At 39.2% G+C, this 22,773-nt stretch overlaps 1 protein-coding gene across 9 annotated transcripts in view; it reads left to right on the forward strand.

Moving 5' to 3' along the window:
- The window catches only part of ST7 (suppression of tumorigenicity 7), a 263,909-nt gene that overhangs the window by 205,978 nt on the left and 35,158 nt on the right, over nt 1-22,773 (forward strand). For all 9 annotated transcript variants that reach the window (XM_082400068.1, XM_082400069.1, XM_082400073.1 and 6 more), the window contains 3 exons: nt 2,193-2,307; nt 20,024-20,096; nt 21,565-21,667. In XM_082400068.1, the coding sequence (XP_082256194.1) occupies nt 2,193-2,307; nt 20,024-20,096; nt 21,565-21,667 (291 nt within the window). The remainder of the gene's footprint in view (nt 1-2,192; nt 2,308-20,023; nt 20,097-21,564; nt 21,668-22,773) is intronic.

Here is a 22,773-nt window from a genome sequence, read left to right on the forward strand (position 1 = left end):
TAGAACATTCATGGCTTTTTTCTAAGAGAGCTTGTTGTGAAGGGCTGGAGAGGGCCAGGTGAGAGCTGGAGTGAGATGGGGCAGCAGAAGGTTCACTTTTTCTTCTTGTTTATATTAAAGAAGCAAAGCTAGATTTCCAAATTGTCATATGACTTTGATTACCTCTCCAACATTTGCTATTTGCCATGTTTAAAATCCTTTTATTGGTGATTATTTTTTTGGACATGGTATACTCTGTCCAAGCTTCCAGCGAAAGCATTGCTGCCCAAACTCCTAGCATCTTACTTCAAGTTCTGTTTAAACAAGCCAAGACCTCCATGTTTGCTCATAGTCTCATTGGATTTTAATTAGACTCCCCTCTCAGTTTTTAAGCTTCAGCATACTAATATTTGGAGTTGCAGTTTTTAAATTACAGAATATGACTTGTGTCCTTGAAGTCTGACCTTTACCTGAAGAATTGGTTGAAAATGGTAAATGTTTAAATGTTGCAGGTTAGAGAATGTCTTTATTGTGTTGCCAAATGCTGAATGACAGATTTAATTCTAACAAGCACTAATTATAAAGGGAAAAAAAATCAAAAGGTGATGTCAGCCAGAATCAAAGTGAACCAGAACAAGAAATACTTTTATTGGTTACAGAACATCAACAATGTGTGATACAGCCTTATTCACTTACTTTACTAGCAATGAAAATACTGCAGGCTGTCTCTAGGGGGTTCAGACAGGCTTATTGAAGACATAATCATTTTGATAGGTGTTATTCGTTGGTAATATGATGCTTTGTAGCTGCAGGAAGTTACTTATTTTTAGAGATATGCTAAATGTTCTTGGCTTTAAAAAAACAAAACAATATGGCAAAGATTTTATAACTTGGAAGAAGTGGATAGTCAATGCAATGTATCCACTGGTTTCTTGCTTAACAGTAAATTAGCCTATTTTTGAGTATTATTTCTCTCAGCACAATTGCTTTAAATATGTTGACATCAAAAAAAGAGGTATCACTATTTTAGAGGTCATTGTGTTATAATAGAAAACAGTTATCCATTTAGGAGATTAAATAGAGGATATATACATATACATCAATACATACACACACACATATATATAAATAGGCGTGTGTGTGTGTGTCTTTGCTTTATAAAGAACCTGGTTTTCTTTTTCTTAAGGTGAGATTTATTTTTCTTGAAGATAAGATTTTACTCTGAAATTCTTGGTCCTGTCTTCTTTCTCTTTGTTTTCCAGTGAAATTCATTATTATATCTTTTAACTCTCTTTGGACCTCTCTTCCTCCCCATGCTGTCCAGAACCTGAGGCCATTCCTTTAATCATTCTTTCACCATTCTAGCCAGTTCTCTTCTTGACTTTTCATTGAATCTAATTCAGTCTTCCCAGGCTCAACCTCATCATTTGACATCTTTGCCACCGTACCTGGGCTGCTGAGCACTGTTAGCTGAAACCTGACAACAGTGCCAATTATAGCCTCTGTAAATTCATGGTCTCCAGTCTGTTAGGGCCCCAAGACGGCCTCTGCAATCCTTGATTGTTCTACACTTTCACCACTGTCTTCCTATTTCCTCCCTGCCACCTGTTCCCTCAGTCTCAGAAAATAATCTTGACTTCTGTTTTATTGAGACCGCCAGGCAGGAACTCCTGAACATCCTCTTCTTTTACCACCATTCCCTGTCACTACCTACAAATTTTCTCAACACATATCACCTTCTAGTTATTTTCCTACTTTTTCTCCTTAACTTGGTCACCAGGCTGCTCAAAAGAGTAGCGCCTTTTGTTTCTCCTTCTGCCCTCTGGCTTCCATCCAAAACTGCTAGCTGTTAACACCTATGAGATAGTTTTCAGCCTTCACTTTATTTGGCCTTTAAGGCATTTTAACATTATTCAGTACTACCTCTCAGCATGTTTCTCAGTGTTCATAAAAACTCCTCACTTTTGGAATTTCTCCCACCTTACTTTCTCACAAATTCAAAGTTGCCATTTTTCCAAAATAGCAGGAAAAAACTTAAGCATTTAATGCTTTACAACATAATAATTGATATGAATGCTTATCATTCAGTATTAATTATACTTCTAAAAATTACATTATACTTTTGTATATAATGTATAAATATAACAGTATTAGTTATACTTTAAAAAGATAAGAAACATATATTAATTATTCCTTGGTTTCTTCTTTCCTAGTTAATGAAGGAGTTCCCTCTCCTGAGCATGTTCAACATCCATGAAAACCTTTTAGAAGCCCTTCTGGAACTACAAGCATATGCTGATGTTCAGGCAGTCTTAGCAAAGTATGATGGTAAGTCCTTGGGTACTTTTATCTACTTGAGTATTTCCTCTCTTCTTGATGTATTTTAATGATTAGATCAGAAGGATCATTTTTATAGCACAGCACTTTGATAACTATCCTCTTAGAGAATTTCCACCTGATTTCCGTGGTCAGGAATCACTCAGAACCTCTGCAGGCGGCATGTACCTTGTTGGAACAGCACTGACTGTTTGAGCTCCTGCTGTGACCCCTCATTGGCTGACTGTGACCACTACCTGTTGGTTTTGTTGATCCTTCGAAGCAATAGAACAGCTGGTAGCTCTTGCTACAAACCTTGTGACAGTTCAGTAATATTTGAAGATAAGATTGTGGCCCTTTCATCCCAGGTCTTCTCCTGATTAGCAGAATAACCCCCATTTCTTCATATGAGAGGCGTTGCGGTCCCTTTGCCATTCTGGTTACTCACCCATGAGCACAGAATAACATTTTACCTCTCCTTAATAAACCAGAAAAATAAGCTGACATCTCCTAGATATTTGAAAAATCTTCTGCTCATATTGCTATTGTCTGTGAATTTACTATTTGATTAATTGTACAAAAAATTTCTACATAATTACCTGCCATGACTTAGCTTCTGGAATCTCTGCAGAATTTCATACTATTCTGCCATATTTCATTAACTCTCTCCCGAAAATAAATATATTTGCTTATAAAATGGATATTAGGGAGTGATTACTTATGATCATTGTTTACTCTATAAAATATTCTTTCTTAAGTAAGCATCTTTAGTGCATTTAAAGAATTATTCAGGGGGACTTCCCTGGTGGCGCAGTGGTTGAGAATCCGCCTGCCAATGCAGGGGACACGGGTTTGAGCCCTGGTCCGGGAAGATCCCACATGCCGTGGAGTCACTAAGCCCGTGCACCACAACTACTGAGCCTGTGCTCTAGAGACCGCGAGCCACAACTACTGAAGCCCGCACGCCTAGAGCCCGTGCTCCGCAACAAGAGAAGCCACGGCAATGAGAAGTCCGCGCACCGCAACAAAGAGTAGCCCCTGCTCGCCTCAAGTAGAGAAAGCACGCGCGCAGCAACGAAGACCCAACACAGCCAAAAATAAATAAATAAATAAAATTAATTTATAAAAATAAAAAAAGAATTATTCAGGTCAAAATATTCATCAAACATATAGGGCAAACTATACTATTTGAGTCTTATTTTTGACATACAGTTCTTCATAAGGAATCTCTGAAATAAGTTAGAGTTGTTACCCCCTGCAGTTGGAGGAACTGAGGCATCGTGAGACCGTTTTGGTTTTGTTTTATTGTTAATTCTTGCTCAAACTGATGGAAACTAAAAACCGTCAGCCAGTGATGGCATCACTTGGCCTGTGCAAACATGAGCACCCTGTGTAACAAGATATATGCTACCTAGTATGGAACTGATTTTACCAAGAGAAAAAAGTATTTGTGGCGCACTTTATAGTAAACAAAATAAAGACTGTTTGGCCTTCATGTCAGCTCACTTTTGTTCTCTGTTTATATGTGGAATCTCTGTTGGGATGACCTTGGGAGTCTAAGCCAGGAAACTACCTTAGAGGCAAAATGCTCATACACTACAGGCCTTTTAGTACCAGCAGAACCCAGCACATGGGTTCAACTGGCCATGCACTTTTCCACATGCCACCCCGTAGCCATCAGTGTCATAGCAAAGTTCCAGTGTTCTCATCCCCAGCGCCGACCTGCCCTCAGCCTGATACATCAGGCTTAAGAAAAGATTTAACCAATAGAGCCTTTGGGATCTCAAATCTCCTAAGGCTCCTTTCATGAAGATTTTGGCTCATTACAGAAATCATCAGCTTTGTGTTACGAGACTGAGTGTAAAATGAAGAAATGAACTCATTTGGAGCTTTCTGTTGTCTCTCTCTATTCCATTGCACAGCCTCGGTTCCACAACAACCAAAAGCTGATTTATTAGATTCTGATAACATATGTTCACATTGTTCGTTACAAGAGCTTGTCCCACCCTCCACTAAAACTTGGCTCTCACTTTGCAAAATTCCTTTGTTGCAAATGGACAAACTCACCATACCAAGGCCCTTGTGTTGAGCTTTGTTTATGTTTGTACCTGGCAACAGAGATGATGTTCTTATTCATTATTCATGGAAAAAGAGCCTCATTAGTGGCAGGACACATACTGTTGCTGAGATGCCTCGTTAGGGGTTTTGAGTTCAGCAGTTGTCAATAGACTGCAGATGACCTAACCCCAGCTGAATTCTGGAGGGTGTTTTGGTACAGACTTGGCTTAGGCCAGTGTCATTTACAGTAGAAATAGAATGAAGTGGCTGCTGGTTACTGTTGCTTGAGGAGTGAGCTGCAACCACACAAGACTATTAAAAACATGCCTCTTCTTCCTCACCCCGTACCATAAAATGGGCTCTTTCCAGTTCATCCCTGCTGCTTTTTCTGGAGACCCAAAGGACCTTGACCCAGTTCTTGTCCCATTTTCTGCCCCTGTGTTAGGAAGTGGGTGCTTCAGAGGGCTTGGAGTACAGACAGCAATGGGGGTGCCCTGTTCTTCACCCTGGTTCAGATGTCATCATCCTGATCCATGAGATGCTGGAGACAGCACTTTGAATCCCAGCCTCACCATCCCTCGCCATCAAGCCACACCCAAAGCAGCAGGATTATATGTTATCTTTGCAAATCGGAATGCTCTGGTTTGGTAGCTGTTTCTTGGATGTTTTATGGGTACAGCAATCCTTCTTTATTACATTTGCTAGGTAGCTGAATTTTTTTAAGTAGTATGTTGGAAAGTGACACAATGGGATTAGTGCTGCTTTTCTGACCTTTGCAAAAAGGATTTAGAAATATGGTAAAGCATGGGGGAAAAAACCACAACATGTTCTGAGGAAAGGAGGAAGGCAACCTGTATTCCCTTTGCCTCATTCTTATTCTCCTCCACTTTTTTATTTGCCTTGACTTTTAAAAGTGACATTTACAAAGTCCTTTTACAGTGAAGCCCTTTGGCAACCCTGGATTCTTAGCAGGATTACCAGTTAACTGACCGCACCTCCTTGTAAACTGCAGTCTAATTTTGATTTTTTCCCTGATCTTATATTATTCCAGCCATTAGTCTGAAATGCTGTCTTGCCAGCCTCAGGAGTTTTCATGCTCTTCTAGTTTCAATTTGTTAACCAACATTATGGGTGGGCAGTTTTTATCCAGGTGGTTGGTGTTGGTTTTGGAGTGTCCTTCACACAATAACTAAAAAAACAGCAGCAGCAACAGCTAGCATTGAGTTCTTATAATGTGTCAGGGTCAGACGTGATTCTAAGCTCTATGTGGATGGACTCATTTATTCTCACCACAAGCATATGAGGTAGATACTATTATTAGCCCCATTTTACAGCTGTTGTAACTGGTACAGAGAAGAGTTAAGTAATTTGCTGAAGTGAAGAGTCTAAGATATCAAGTAAAGCTATGGAGATGTTATGGTATGAGAGCAAAGAGATAAACTGAGAACAGTCTTCGTTCAATAAGATGTGAATTCTACAAGGAAAGGAAAGCCAGGATAAAAGCTGAGGTGGTCTGACCCCTGGCCCATACGCTTAACCATCATCATACTTCCAATGGTCTCTGCTGTTGGCAGTATTTTTTATTGTTTTTATTAACACTGTTCTCGTTGTTATTATCAGCTACAGTTTGCTGAGAACCTACCATGTGCCAAGCACATTGCACACATTACCTATAACCCTTACAGTGTCTTTGCAAGGAGGTAGTTATTCCATTTTAGCAGATGCAGAAACTGAGGCTTGTGAATTTAAGTAACTTTCAAGACCACATTCCTTGAAAACTGTAGAACTGAGATGCAAATTCAGGTTTAGCTAGCTTTAAAAGCCCATGTGTTTTTCATAAACCTAAGCCTTGCTGAAGTGACTTTCTCTCCCTCTCTCACTCCTCTTACAAAGGCATGAATTAGGCGGGCTGGAGCCGTGGTGCAGAATTTCATTAATGCCAAATTGTCTTTTAAGATTCTTTTAAAATTATTCCTTAAGAACTGGGCATATCTATATTTGCTTATCTTTCTGAAACCATCTTCAAAATATGGCTTTCCATCTTCAACGTGTACCTGATTTCTTTAGTCACAAAGGGGATTTGATGTATGGTGGTCATTTAATTTGAGATTTATCTTCTTTTTTTTTTTCAGTCATACATTACCTATAAAGACAGAAATGTTTTTTAAGATCATTAAGTCATCAGAACCTTCTTTTCAAAGCCATTGAGAAAGTCGTTACAAGCTTTGGATTGCCTTTCAAAGAAGTTTATAGGCCACCTAGGTTGAAAGCTTAAGTCTCAAAGATTAGGGTGGGAATGGGGAAAAGAATTCATGCGTTTCTTATTCATTATCATTTGCCCATTTCAATTTTAGAAGAACCTCACAGAGCAAGTGAATAGGAACGTGAGTGCTAATTTTGTGAGCATTTCCTTTGGGAGTGTCTAGTTCTGTCTCTAGTTAGTGATCCCTGAGGATGCCAAAGGCAGTCCTGTTGGTGGGGAAGAGGACTAGCCCTGGTGCCAGCCTGCTGAGATCAAGTCCCAACTCTGCCTTCCACTGGCTGAGTGAACTTCAGCAAATCACTCAACCTTCGAAGCTTCCATTTCTTTCTCTGGAAATGGAATCTAGGCTTAGAAAGCCTAAGTAACTTGCGCAGGATCACACAGATGGGAATTTGTTGTGAGGATTAAAGCAGTTGATCCATGGTAAATGTTTAGAACAGTGTGGGCCACACAGTAAGAATTCAGTAACTATTAACCATTATAAAGAGCTAAGGTGACCACTCCTGAACTTCACCTCTGTTCTTAATCCATTTTGTTCAAATGGAAAACCATATATAAAATGTCAGTTAAAATGAGAGCATAGGGCTTCCCTGGTGGCACAGTGGTTGAGAATCTGCCTGCCAGTGCAGGGGACACGGGTTCGAGCCCTGGTCTGGGAGGATCCCACATGCCGTGGAGCAACTAGGCCCGTGAGCCACAATTGCTGAGCCTGCGCGTCTGGAGCCTGTGCTCCACAACAAGAGAGGCCGCGACTGTGAGAGGCCCGCGCACCGCAATGAAGAGTGGCCCCCACTTGCCGCAACTATAGAAAACCCTCGCACAGAAACAAAGACCCAACACAGCCATAAATAAATAAATAAATAAATAAATAAATTTAAAAAAAAAAATGAGAGCATAAAAGCCCAGTCTTTTGCACCCCCCAAAAGTGTTATGGCCTGTTATTAAAATTAATTTTAGATCTCATAGGACATATGTGTAGATATTTGATAAGAATGGAAATGCTTAGTTTTATCTATAAACAACTCTAACATTTGGAAAGCTGAAAAATAAAAAATGCCCAACATTTTCACTCTTGATCAAAAGACAAATTGTTTCAGCCTTGGGGCAATTTGTCCCAGTAGAAATACAAATCCAAGCTCTTTTCGATATTTACTCCATTAGGTCATTTAGTGATTGCCCTAAATTTGGGGGCAGGAACTTCCCTGTGAGGGACAGCTGGTCTTTTTTTTTTTTTTTTTTTAATAATTATTCGTAACTGAGCACCTTAACACACCAACTTTTTTTTTTTTTTTTAAACTTTGGGTTTATTTATTTATTTATTTATTTATTTATTTATTTATTTATTTATGGCTGTGTTGGGTCTTCGTTTCTGTGCGAGGGCTTTCTCTAGTTGTGGCAAGTGGGGGCCATTCTTCATCGCAGTGCGCGGGCCTCTCATTATCGCGGCCTCTCTTGTTGTGGAGCACAGGCTCCAGATGCGCAGGCTCAGTAATTGTGGCTCACGGGCCTAGTTGCTCCGCGGCATGTGGGATCTTCCCAGACCAGGGCTCGAACCCGTGTCCCCTGCATTGGCAGGCAGATTCTCAACCACTGCACCACCAGGGAAGCCCTGGTCTTTTTTTATAATCACGAATACTATATAAATGCAACAACTATATCAAGACCATTTTTACTGGTGCCATCAAGCCCATCCTAAATTAGCATTATTATCTACCATCTGGCAATGTGCAAAGGGTATACTTTCAAGAACAAGACATGTTTGTAACATTGGGGGAAATACTTTCATCTCAGTAGAATGAAAACAGAAATTCTAAAGAAAGCATGAGGGAATCACTCTATGTTGAGACTATTCAGAGAATAAGCTTTTTGCTAATCATTGGTTTGCAGAGTCAGCATGTAGTTATAAGTAAAAATTTTGTACACTTTGTTCATTGCCCAGGGCCTTATAACTAGTACAAGTTACTCAACTATCATCTCCATTCCTCTGAAATGGTCACTGGATACCCTGTCTTTTGGTTAGGCTGTTTTCCATTTATGTTTGTGGAATAAGAGGGATTTGAGATGCCAGAGGACCAGTGAATAAAATCTCTATTGATGGGACTTCCCTGGTAGCACAGTGGTTAAGACTCCACACTCCCAGTGCAGGGGGCCCGGGTTCGATCCCTGGTCAGGGAACTAGATCCCACATGCATGCCACAACTAAGAGTTCACATGCCACAACTAAGGAGCCCTCGAGCCGCAACTAAGACCTGGCACAACTAAATAAAATAAATAAATATTAAAAAAATAAAAATCTGTATTGAAGCGTCAGCGTCATGCTGTCCAGACCTCCAAAATGGTGCTTTTCGGTCAAGTGTATGTATAGATGTGAGTTCTGATGCCATAGGCACAGGCAGCTTCTGAGACATATCCACTACAAAAGGAGGCTGCATTCAAGAAAGAGGGTTTGAAGTGCCATCAGTCCCTAGTGACAGACTCGAAGCCTCGTCCAGCTCCCTTCCCTGGCCTGGCTCTTATGGAAAAGATCAAGGATACCCGGCAAATGCTGAAGAGAATCCTTGTGTAAGAGATAGGCAAATAATCCCATTGCTGCTTCAAAGAAGAAAATAATTATCAGCACTGACACCATGGGCTATGGCTTCAGGCTGGTAAGCACGAGTGACTGAGAAGTGATGGCCCTGTGATAGCTTTGCAGTGGGTGCCCTGCTGACTTGGAAACTAAGAGGCATATCTGTCAAGAGGACTAGGCCTTTGAGGTTACAAAGTGATTGGCTGTCATACTATACATGCAATGAGCGGGAGTTCTGATAACAGATGCTATTTCAGTGAAGACTGTATGCGTGAAAAACTTCTACAATCTCTGATGATGGAAGACATTTTATGAATGCATACATCTGTAATTCACAGAGTTGGCACATGAACAAACCCTCTAAATTTATGCTGGCTTTAGTAATCCTTTCTGCCCAGTTATCATAATTTACCAAGGTAACATCCCTCCTTAGCTGGCCATCACCATCACATAAACTGCCATATTTGGCTCCAGGGCACCAGCCACAGAAAGGCCTCCTGACACAGACCTTTTGGGATAATCCAATTCAAAAGTTGCAAATAAGATCTGTTGTTTGGCTTTGTAGCATGATAGTTGAATCCGTGTTGCTTGCCTCTCCCCCTGCTCCAGATTACCAAGATCATGTAGTATTTCCCCATCCCAGGTGGCACATCATTTTGAGGTTCTAGTATATCAGTCCTTTTTATTTCTTCAGTGAAGTTTTCACCTTCGGTTGAAAGGGCACCTTAGATTGGCTTTTTGAAGGTGGGACAAAAAGACTTCATACTGTCTGGAACCAAAAAAAAAAAAAAATCTAAGGACAGAATTTTACATATCTATTGTTTTCATTGCATCATATCATGAACAGGAGTAAACTGAGAAATTTTATTGAAGACAGTCACATGGAGGACAGCATCACATAATGGTACAGTAATAAGACATTACAGTCCTCAAACAGGAAGGAGAAGTGGGCTGCATTTTCATTAGTTTGTTTTTCAATTTTGTTTGTTTGGTTAGTCAGTTCGTGGCTCCAAAAGCATCTGTCAAGGCTACACAAACTTCAAGTATATCAATTTGCTGGGCAACCAAGAAAAGTGATGCTTGATACTATGTAATCTTAAATGATTACAGAGAGTAATTAGGTTAATTTTTTCAAATTAGTTCAGCAAGGATCTATCAAACCTTTATGCTGAAGATACTAACTTTTAGGTGCTTCCATATTCAGAGATGAATATGATTTACTCTGTGTCGCCAAGAAGCTTTCCGTCTATTGAAGAAAGATGTTAAAAACAAAAAACAACCCATGGTGAGTCGAGGTGGGATGAATCCGTGCTCAGTGAATCAGTTTGAAACATGCTGTGGGAAGTACAGAGAAAGAAACTCTTTGAGAGCAAGCCCTGTGTCCTCTTCTTCTTGGACACTTATGTACTACAGTAGATGTTCAGAGCATCTATGGTGAACGAACAACTTGTTAGATGGAGATGCACTATGACATAGTGTCCTTACTTGTGAGGTGCTTTGGGACTTACTTATCTGCTGGTTGCTACCCTTGAAAACATTCTTTTAGAAGTATAGATGTAAAATTGACCCTCAATTGACTAATCTCAATGATCCTTTTAAAATTACATCTTGATTGTTATTATTATTGCAGATGAACAAAAGGAAATTAGGCGAAAAGATTATCACTGGAAAAATTCTGTCCTATCTAAAGTTTTGCCCCATGGGTTTTCTGAGACACATCAAATTGACAGTTTTACTCATAATTACATAAATTTGTCCTAAGATTATTTCATTGAATTTCAGGTTTGATCTTATAAGCCATTTATGACTTTTGAAAACTTAAGAGTCATCCTCCCTGAGATGACTTTTTTTGTTTTTTTCAGCAGCATCATTCTTGTAAAAGGTCCTTGGGAGCCAGAAGATGTGTGGTTTGCCTTCCTTGTTTCTGGACAAAATTCTACTTTTCTTCAACCTTGTTTCAGCTTTTACTCTTGCTTTCTTCCTGCCCCACTTTTTCATTCCACTGCTTTTTCAAATAGACATCTAGATTTAGAGCACGGTCCGATGTCATGCCTTCTGTCGGAATGCTGTAAGCAAAGATAAAGGAAGTATACGTGTTGAGAAATAACAAGTTTATGACTCCCTCTTAAAGCACCCATCAACACTGATCACTTTTGGCTCCCAGAAGCTAAATTAGAAGTAAATGTTTGCATGTTGAAGGAAGGTCATATCAAGTGATTTGATATGTTAGTACATTAACTTAGGATTTTATTCAGCAAACACTGACCACCAACTATGTTTCAAACATTGCTTTGTGTTGTGGGTACAAAGTGATGAAGAAACACCGCTTTTACCCCTAAAGCACACCACGTAAGTAGGAGAGGGAAATAAGAGAATGGACAATCGCTGTAAAGTGTAAAGACTGATAGAGTTTAACCCAAGATGGAAGGGACACCTCATCCAGGGTAATGAGGGAAGCCACCCCAGTGGAGGTGGGATCTGTGCTGAGCCAGACAGCACAGGTGCTGGAGGCAAAGAGAATATGTCCAGAGGTTCAGGGCAGGATTGACACAGCTTGTGAGGAGAACTCTGTTTCCCACAGAGCAGAGGGAAGACAGAGGCTGCAGCAAAGGGCTGAACTTGCACTGGGTGAGTTAAGCAGGGGCCAGGCCTCAAAGAGCTTTGGGTCTAGTTTGGATTTTGTTCTGGAGACCATGGAGAGACTTGGAGGCAATGTCAGCAGAGGAAGGGCTTCAACCTGCCCCCAGAGGGAAGGGAGTGGCACAGTGGATTCACACTCTGCCCTTTTTTGACTTGAGGTGGTTGAGAGATGAACACTGGGAAAGCCCTAAGATGTGAAGGAGTAGAATGCCGCTGGAGAGGACTGGGGAGGTGATTTCAGACTCTGCGAAGAAGCAGAATTCTATCCTTCAGGGAGACATATGCAGGGTTTTCCAACCAATAAGTATAAAAGAGTTTTTAGAGTTTGGTTTTTCTTCTTTATACAACAAATGGGAATCCCAGTGCAGAAACTTTTTTAATTTCCTGGGTGATCAAAACTTTCTATTTTAAACTATAACTACTTCATTTCATTTGCTCTCTGAGGATCTCTTTCTTAACTATGTAGACCCAGTATAACCCTTAGATAATCTGTCTTTCGGGGGCATGTAACTAAGATGTTATCAAGAGCCTGCCAGGATTCATGTAGCCCACCAACACCTGCCTACTTCTGCTGAGTCATAACAACGACATGAGGCGGGAAAAAAAAGTGGAATGTGGGGAACAGGTGGAATGTCCCCCTAGTCTTTAGAGGTTGTGAATTTGGAGCAGGCGATGTGAAGGCCTGCACCGGTCAATCTACAAGTCTCATTTGCTAAAAGCAAAGCATCTGACAAGGTCTTGTCTTACTGACACTTTAATTACAACCAAAGTAGACAAAGCCTGAGAGTAGTTAATACCTTGGATTTAATTCTTACCAAAAAGGAAGCACCTTAAAGGAGAGCATGTTATCGTATAGCTTATAATAACAACAACGAGAAGTCACACCCTTTTTTTAACTCAAAGGAAAGATAAATATAAACCCATAAATGGAGATTCAGTAAATACTTTGTGCCGACACTATGTGGCATAGGAGATACAGAGATTTTTAAAGTGGAAATTGGTTCAAGAAGGATGAGAGATTCTAAAAGATGAGATTATAGTTATTCCCACTGGGAAAAAAATGTAAAATTAAACACAAATGATTAAAGTTTATGAAAATATCAGAATGACAAATGGCTAAATAAGTATATACAAGTGAGGTAGAAACCTGTCAGCAGGTGTTCTGGGTGGCTAAAGTTCAGAGGAGGCAAAAGTCTCAAGACTTTAACTGTGAAGCCATTTTCCAAGGAAAATGATAAAGTGTAAGAGAATGATGATAAGGAAAATAAAAGCAAGTACCACATTGGCAGTATGGGATGGTGACAAAGACATGCTATTGCAAGACCATCTCTGTCACTAATTAGTTAGGCAGCTCTTAAGTATATCATTTAGCTTCCCTGGGCCTGTATTTTTTATCTGTAAAATGAAAGATTTTTGAGGGCTGACCTTCACAGTCCTGTGCTGTTGTCCAATTCTTTGATTTATCTTGTAGTACTACTATCTGGATAAGAAAGTAATGTGTTAATAAGTTAATAAAAATATACAACTATTCACTCCTATTTTCTATTTCCCCTCAATACTTTTGATTCCTTTTTCTTTTAAAGAATTTCAACAAATAAATCAATCCCAGCAAAATTCTAGAGGAGAGAAATATGTGGTTTATGAACACTTAGGAAAGAGGTGATTGAAGATCTAGCATGGATTTACTGAGGAAGTTGTGTGACATAAAAACAGATGAGATAGTACATGTGAAAATATTTGTAGTCTATACAATAATATTTAAATGTTTCTTATTAAGGCCATTTTTCTTTATATTTCTGAATTAGAGAAATGCCATGGAAGTATTTGTATCTTTATTTAAATAAAATATTTGATAATTTTTTTTAACATCTTTATTGGAGTATAATTGCTTTACAATGGTGTGTTAGTTTCTGCTTTATAACAAAGTGAATTTTGATAATGTTTTTAATGCTGTCTTTTTAGGTAACGTGGAGCAATGTGGTCATGATACCTATTACACCATTAATAAATGGTATAATTTAATGGTATAATATAATACCTATCATAACTATTAATAAATGGTTGCACATAGATCATTGCAGACCGTTGCAAATTTAGGGTGATCTCTAGAATACCATTTTTGGATTCTCTCCTTGGTATTGCCATGGTCAGTATGTTTTTAAATCAGACCTTGTCAACAGCATAGCACAGTTAAAAAGCGTGTGTTCTGGGGGAAGCTCATATTTGTTTTAAGTGTGTGATGTTGGCTTATTTCTTAACTGTTCTATGCCTCACTTTCCCCATCTATAAAACAGGGCTAGCAGTAGGTCCTATCTCATAGGGTTGCTCTGAGGATTAATGTGTGTAAGTGATTAACACCAGTGCCTGGCACTTAATAAGCCCTTGATAAATGTTAGCAATAATTTTGATGATGATAATAATCATATGGGGAGGAAGGTGTACTTACGAGGTATATGGAACAAAGCTGTGAGTGGTAGGTTGAGTTACAACAATGACTGATAGCCTGGACTAACATGCTGAAACCATTAATATTTAATGGTTTAGATTTTATTTTTTTATAAATTTATTTATTTTATTTTTGGCTGCATTGGTTCTTTGTTGCTGCACGCGGCGCGGGCTTTCTGTAGTTGCAGCGTGCGGTGGCTTCTCTTGTTGCGGAGCACGGGCTCTAGGCGCATGGGCTTCAGTAGTTGTGGCACGTGGGCTCAGTAGTTGTGGCTTGCAGGCCCTAGAGCGCAGGCTAAGTAGTTGTGGTGCACAGGCTTAGTTGCTCCGCGGCATGTGGGATCTTCCCGGACCAGGGATCGTGTCCCCTGCATTGGCGGGCGGATTCTTAACCACTGTGCCACCAGGGAAGTCCTAGATTTTATTTTAAGATTTAAAATTTAATGGAGTCAAATGTGAAATCCTGCTCATAGGTTCAAAAATTCTCATGGCTGAAGTAAAAGAGAAAAGACCTGGCTTTGGCTGAAATTGGTTTGAATGGAATCAGCGGGGTTTTGTTGACCACACGACCATGGGAACAAACTGCTCCAGCTGCTCAGCGTCAGGGCCATCCCAGCTAGTAACTCAGAGAATGGTAGTGGCCATGGCTCCTCAGGCTGCACGCTTCCCCTGAGCTCTGTACCGTCAGGTTTCAGGGATTCAGATGATTGTTTCCACTTCTAATTCTCATACTTTGAAATCACCCATGGCTCTGTAACAAAAATAAGTGAGAAGTTCTGAAGACTGTGTCAGTTGAGGGGCTAGAAGTATTTATTCTGGAAAAGATCAGGTTTAGAGGAGATAATTTAACCATCCTAGTATTTGAAAGGCCAACCTGAAAAATAATCGGATTCTGTTTATTAAACTAGGAAGTAATTTTTAGATAAGGATGCATAGAGAGAATGGAGGGGCCAGAATGACGAAAGGCAAGTAAGAGAAGGCAGCTTCAGGTGACACAGGATTGTAGGTTTGGCTTTTTTTTTTTTTTTCATCTTTTTTATTGTGGTATAAATTACATATTGTAACATGCACAAATCTTAAATGTAGAGCTGGATGACTTTTCACCTATGTATATACCTCTGTGATCACCACCCAGAATCACAGAACTTTCCATCATCTCAGAAAATTGCCCCTCTAACCCAGAAGTAACCCTTTTTCTGACCTCTCTCGCCATATATTAGCTTTGCAAACTTCATACAACCACTTTGGAGCACTGTCTACCTACCAGTTTAAACATTCATCTACCTTCTGACTCAATTCCATTTCCAGTTACATATCCAAGAAGAAATGAGGGGTTTTTTTAACCAAAAAGTACACAAGAATAGTCACAACAGCTTTCTTCATAGTAGTCCAAAACTGGAGAACAATCCAAATAGCCATTAGCAAGAGAATGAACATATTGTATATCCACACAATGAAATACTACTTGGCAATAAAAAGGAACGAAGTACTGATACATGCTACAACATGGATGAACCTCAGAAGCATTATTTGGAGAGAGAGAAGCCAGACACAAAAGTACACGTGCTATGATTCCAGTTGTATGAAATTCAAGATTGTAGATTTTAAGGAAGGACTTTCACGACAATTTGATTTTGTACGCCTAAGATGCTTGGAGAAAGTTCTTCTTTCATAAAAGGATCTGTATGAAACACAAGATGGCAAAGAAATGGAGGGAAAATTAAACTAACACCAACGGTTCAGCTTTGCCGAAGTGAGAAACATTTATTCAGCATTCCTTGTTTCTACAATGAGTATGTGATGTCTCATTTACTTTCATTTCCTCCTTGGATTCTAATTCTTAAGGGGACTTTCTGGCAATAATGGTAGCTACACACCACTTACAAAAGACAGAAAAGCACTGCACAGAGTCTGCTCATACAAAATTGGACTTAGAATGATTTTGAGTTTCTTCCTCAAAATAAAATTTCTGAATAAATTACAAGCAATATTGGAAAGCAGCTTATTTGTTGTTATTTCCTGCTTAAAACTTCTGATACTACCTTTTTCATCAGTACGGTTAGTCACCCTGTTCCCCTTACCATTTTATCCATTTCCCTGGTGGCAAAAGCATAAAATCATAGTAGGCAGACAAGTCTATGGAGATAGAGAACAGATTAGTGGTCACTGGGGGACAGGTATGGGTGGGGAGGGTACAAATAAAGGGGTAACGTGAGAGAGTTCCTTTGGAAAAGTTGTGTATTTTGATGGTAGTGGTGGTTACATGAATCTAGCCTTGGGATAAAATTGCATAGAACCACACACACAGGAATGCATGTAAAAAATGGTGAAAACTGAATAAGGTCTGTAATTGACTTAATAGTACTGTACCAACGTCAATTTCTTGGTTTTTTTATGTTATAATGCAGTTATGTGAGTTGTCACCATTTGAGGGAAGCTGAAGGAAGCTTCACAGAACTCTGTGTACTATATTCACAACTTCCTATGACCCCATAATTATTTCAAAACAATAAGTTTCATAATTATAATAGGCAACAACAACCAAGTCTCAGCCTTTTTTTTTTTCCCTAAAGAAATGAAAAAGGCTCATGAGGCAAGCAGCCCATAATAATTAGCTTTCTCCTAAAGGTAGTGTATATGGTTTTTTCTTAAAAGCGAGCCAAAACATGCAGGTCCTGCCTCTGATTTAGATATTAGGCATTTATTAGATTAAAATACGGTTAACAATTGCACACCACAAAAGGAATACACTAACTTTCATGAAGATATATAAATAATTTTCTACATCTGCGGGCTAACAGCACTTTGTGTAAGTTCTGTCTTTGTCTGTTTATGCTGTCTGTGTCTGGCTCCACCAGTGTATCATATTTGCCCATGAAGTTGCTTCAGACAATTTGTAGAAAGAATTCTTCCACTTAGCATCATTGTTATCTTTTAAAAGTTCACTTAGTACGTGTACGTCGCAGGAAGCTTTGGAAATGCAGGTAAACATAGAAAAAAAATTGTCTGTAATCCCAGCACCCAGAAATAAAAACTGTTGATATTTGGTATATATAGTGCCAGCCTTTTTATCTCTGTGCATAAAAATGCTTTTTTAGAAATATGTGAAATCATAATTTTTGTAAACTTGTTTTACTTATTGATGTGTACACAACAATGCAACATTTCCCCAGGTCATTAAATACTTTCCACCACATGATTTAACGACTGCATCGAATTGCACCCTGTGGGTGCGCAGCACCTTAGCCATTCTCCTATGATTGACATTTGGGCTGTTTCCAGTTTTCTACCATTAGAAACAATGTCGTGATCAACATCCTTAAAGCTAAATCTTCATGCACAGTTGTGATGATTTCCCTTAGGATAAAGTCTCAGAAGTAGAATTGCTGGGTAGGCAAAATGTTAAAGCATTTGATTTATATTGCCACATTTAAAACAAAAAGTGTTGTACACAAAAACCTTATTTGAACAAGATGCTTTACCTGAAGGGAAATTTAGGATCAGTTTCTTTTTAATGATTCATCCCTCCTTAGAGACAAATTGCCATTACCAAATAGATGTATTGCTTTGACAGAATTAAAAGAAAAATATTGAAAATATATGTCATGCAAGAATTGTTTGCTGTTTTTAATTTTTGTTTAATAGTGAGAGCAAAATAATATACTGAAGAGATAACAAATGGAATGAACTTGCCACTAGTGGGGAATGGGGTATTTATATTTCTTCCTTTCCCCATTTGATATTGATTAAAATATTTTTTTAAGCATTATGACTGTGCACATATACCAGTATCTTTACATACAATGAAGGAGTAAGGGTAAATTTTTTTTAAATGGGGAAAATGTACCGTAGTAGTTGTAACGTTGCAGAGTTGTGAATGTCCTGTCTATGGGTGTGAGGGGGTTAAAGATCACCTTTGATTAGGCATCTCTAATATTCTGCTGGAACACATCAATCGTATCTCTTTCTGCATTTCCAACTGGGTCAATGTGTTCATTTGCTTGATTAGGTAACCTTCAAAACAACATGATCGTTCTCATTGAGAAGCTAAATCCTTAACAACAGGTTTTCTTTAGTTTATCAAGTGAGGTTCCATCTGTGCTGGCACCTTCGAATAATTTTGACCATTATTTTCAGTTTCAGCTCCTTTCTAGGACTAATCCTTTGTTCCCACTTCATAGAAAGGTGCTAGATTGTCGCAGAAGGAACACAGATCACACCAGGAAGGGTGGAAGCAGGGCTTGGATAATTTTTAAATGAAAGGTCTGAAGTTTAAAAAAAAAAAAAAAAGGTCTGAACTTTTAAGTAGAATGTGTATTATCTGCAATTTTTTTTATTATCTTCCAGTAACAATAAGTGGACCCTAGCAAACAAGATAATTGATTCCTGGATTGATTTCACGTACTGGGAAGTGGTTAAATGTTTAGATGTTGGAGAAGCAACAAGACAAATCCATGAGTGTCTGACATTTTTTTTTCCTTCTTAGTCATAAGCACACCATTTTACAGTATGCATGTGGTGCTGATATTTTGTTTGAATATAATTTATGAGATCAGGGTCACAAAGACCTCTCTCCCTTTCAATTCTGTGTTGGTATTTTCTCTGATTATTTGTATTTTATCAATGTCATTGAAATTTCCCTCAAAGAGAAATTCCTCATGCTGGAATTGGTGGTAAATACTCATTATTGAATGAAAGATTGTTTTTCTTTTTTGAAATTATTTTCTTCTGCTATTGTCTTTTGTCTAGTTATGGACTTTCCTTTTCATCCCTACCGTAATGTAATTCTTCTAAAGTTGAAAACAGCCCGAAAGAAACTTGGAGGGTGTTCCAGGTGTTAAGAGTTCTTCTAACCTAGGGTGAATTTTGTAGCACCTGGGAATGGCATATTTTTACCTAGTCTGAGTGTTAAAGAAAGAGAGTTCTGGTGCGAAATAGGATCATAATTTAAAAACAAGTCCCACCCCCTGCCCCCAGAGGGACTACCCTCTTTGCATTTATCTCCTCTTAGTGGTACTCTGTGCTTTTATTTGCCTGTAAACTCTATCTGAATCTGGTACCTGTTCCCACCCCTCCATCTGAAATTTTCTATACAAACTGAAAGGAACTGTTTTTCTGGGCAACAAATTAGGCTTCATATGAAAGGGGCTTTATCATGGGTTTGAATGAACAAAAATTGTATAGTTTTATAAAGATTTCATATATAGCCTCATAAAGATTTCTCTTTCCAATTTTAACAAAAAAACTGAATATAAATTTCATGAAATCTGGTTTAAATCTGACCACTAAAGAATAATTTTTAAATAAATTTATTTATTACTAAAAAACCTTAATATTTTAAAAAAATCCAGGTAATATTTTTTTCACTTTAATATTTCATATGCCTCTTGAGAAATTTTATAAGTTAACAAAGAAGTCCTATTTGCCTTTCTTGATATCAAGACTATTCGTGTAATATTTAAATTTATGTATTTATAGCTATTCTCTGCTTAAATAAACTCAACATATGAAAAATCCATATTTTAAATAAAAGATGATTGCTGAACAGTGTGGTGGATTTGAAATTTGAATTATTCACAAAAATACGAATTACCCTTAGTTTCACGTACCACTTGGATACATAAGGAACAGTTAAAATATTCTTAATTTATGCTCCTTAGGCTTACATGATTAAAATGCTGGTGTATTAAAAAAATCATTGCTCTTTGTTTTTACAGACTTATAACAGTTCCTACTTTTTTTCTCTCTAACAGATATAAGCTTACCAAAGTCGGCAACAATATGCTACACAGCGGCCTTGCTCAAAGCAAGGGCTGTCTCTGACAAGTAAGTGGATAGTAGCCTGTGCAGTACAGATGCCGGTCTGGACCGAAGGAGATGTGTTGTCTCTGAGGGCTTTCTCTGCAAGGTTTTCTTAGTCTATGAGACCCCTGCTTATGGGCATGCATTTTCCAAAACCTGCATTTTCTTTTCTTTCACTACTAGAAGGAGGGAATGTATATCGCCAGGTATTGTAATGGTGTGTGGGTTCCTAAAGAGGGATTTGTATGAAACTCCATGCCTCTGAGGTGACTTTTTTTTTTTTTTTTTTTTTGCCGGACAGTAGATACCAAAAGGCCTGCTTGGGACTTACACAAAATGCCTTCTTTGATTCATTTTTTTTGCATATTCCTCTTCCTCCAGCAGTCCAGGACGGGGTAGTAGTCATAACAAACATATTAATGTGGCAAAAGGGGATGGTCATCTCCCTTTCCTTACCTCATCAATTCCAAACTAACTCCCCACCCAGGATCCGTTTACCTTGAGTCACCATCACAGTGGGACATTTGCCCGTTTTGTTCAGGCAGGTGACTATGGTATAGAGAATTTCCATAAACACCCAAGATGACTGGCAGGTGAAAGAGAATAGATGGCTTAACTGGTTTTGAGTTCATAAACGCTTACACTTCCCGATACACTCCCTCGGTAGCACTGAAAAGCAGATAACAGGAAAAGAAAACAGCCTCTGCTGTGTCAGACAGGTTTGCTGTTAAGTGTGTGTGCACTTCAAGACCGAAGTAATTTTCTTTCATTCTTTTTTATCCTGTAGATCGCCAGTACCTACTGCAACATCTTTTCTCCCTACACAGCGACTCCAGCTTGGGAGGGCAGGGCCAGGGTTGTCACAGCTTCCCCTGTGGTGTCTGCCTGCCAAGCACAGCTCTGGAGTTAGCCCTGGGTGTGAGGTGAGAAAGAGATTGCATGGTCTGGTTTTTTTCATTCACTTGGGCAGGTGTCTCGCCCGCAGTTTGGGCATGCACACTCCCCCTGCCGGAACAGCCCCAAGCAGGCTTGCCTGCTGCTGAAGCTGCAAGACTTAACCCTCCATCGCAGCACTGACATTGGGTTGGGAGCCTCCTTTAAAATTCTCCCCAGTTCTGTTTTTAACCAAGTGCGCTCTTCTGTAACCTAGTTTTCTCTTTTTCCTACACTGTCTGCCCTTGTCAGTCCTACCCCCTCCCCTGACCTAAGCAGGTACCTCCTAGAAAACTTAGATTAGCTATTTAGACAGAGAGACTTGACAGCTGAATTTAATTCCTGCCGCGATTAGATGCAAGCACGCTTTCTGCTTCTGCTGGGGTTTTTGTTGGCCTCTGTCTGAGGGGTCACTCAGAGGTTCCGTGTAGTGGAGGTTTGGAGAGCTCATGCCTTTGGCTCGCTGTGGTTTTCTGGGCCCTTGATGTGTAGATGCCTTTCCAGGTTAATGCCCAAGCAGTGGTCCCAACTGGATGGTGTTTGTCTTTCTGCTTTTCAGATTCTCTCCCGAGGCTGCATCTCGGCGGGGGCTGAGCACAGCAGAGATGAATGCAGTAGAGGCCATTCATAGAGCCGTGGAATTCAATCCTCATGTGCCAAAAGTGAGTCTGTGGAATCCCCATGGGAACTCGTTATGATAGCAGAGAGTGTTCAGTGACCACAATGTCATGTCTCGAATGCACCAGTTATAAAAAAATGAATTGCAACCAATGAATGTTGAGGCCCTGTAGAGCCTATGCTTATTAGCCTTGTTTTTAAGTAAAAGCTGCATTCAAGAGGCTTTGGGGCCCATTTTCGGGCTTCATACAGTAAGGGTAAATTGATAGACCTAGCTTAGGCAGGCCAGGTCAGGAAGCCTGAAAGTGGCAAAATATGAAGATCCCAAGGGTGTTGATGCATTTGATAGGAATTGCACGCCAGTTATTGTCTTACTTAGAACCAACTCGAGAAATGAACCTTGTTGTGAATAAAAGTGGTAAAAAATACTAATCTGCCATTCTGTATCTCCATAAGTAAATGATAGTTAATCAGTATTGGCCAGCAAATAATGAGGAAAACCTCAAAATATGAAGAAGTAGTTTTCTTTTGACTTGTGAGTGCCATTTTAATAGGTATATATATAGTAGGAAATATTTGTCTTGTTAAGCACATGACTGACCTATTTATAAATATGCAATATTTCCCATATATTTTTTTAAGAATTTGATTTTAAGGGAGTCAAATCATGGCAGAGGATATTTCTGTAATCTTTTATTCAGAAGAGGGGTGTGTGTTCATGACTTACATGTATTTGAGTACCTGCTACGTGATAGGCACGTTGCTGAGGGCCATTTTCAGTTTCTTGATATTATAAATCACATTTTGACCTCTAGGAAACCTCCTGCAGTTCACATCAGGTACTGCAAGACAGTTTTCTTGGCAAAATGTCTGATGAAGACTTTCACTGGTGAAAAATGACAAAGGAAGGCTGTTTTCTTGTTCTGTTGCAGTACTGTAGCAAAAGGGTGGGGTTGGGTGCGTGTCTGTGTGCCTGTGTGATGATTTATGGAGTTGCCTACTTTAATTTGTTGATATCCAGAGTGACAAAGATAAGTGATCTAATATCATTCCTGAGGTTTTACTCAGGTCACGGTCATCTTTTCACAAAACAGGAAATTGAAGAGTGGTGCACAGTGCCATATTTGCAAAAGGATGTATTTATCCACTC

Source organism: Balaenoptera borealis (assembly GCF_965194805.1).
Source record: "Balaenoptera borealis genome assembly, chromosome: 7".
NCBI lineage: Eukaryota > Metazoa > Chordata > Mammalia > Artiodactyla > Balaenopteridae > Balaenoptera > Balaenoptera borealis.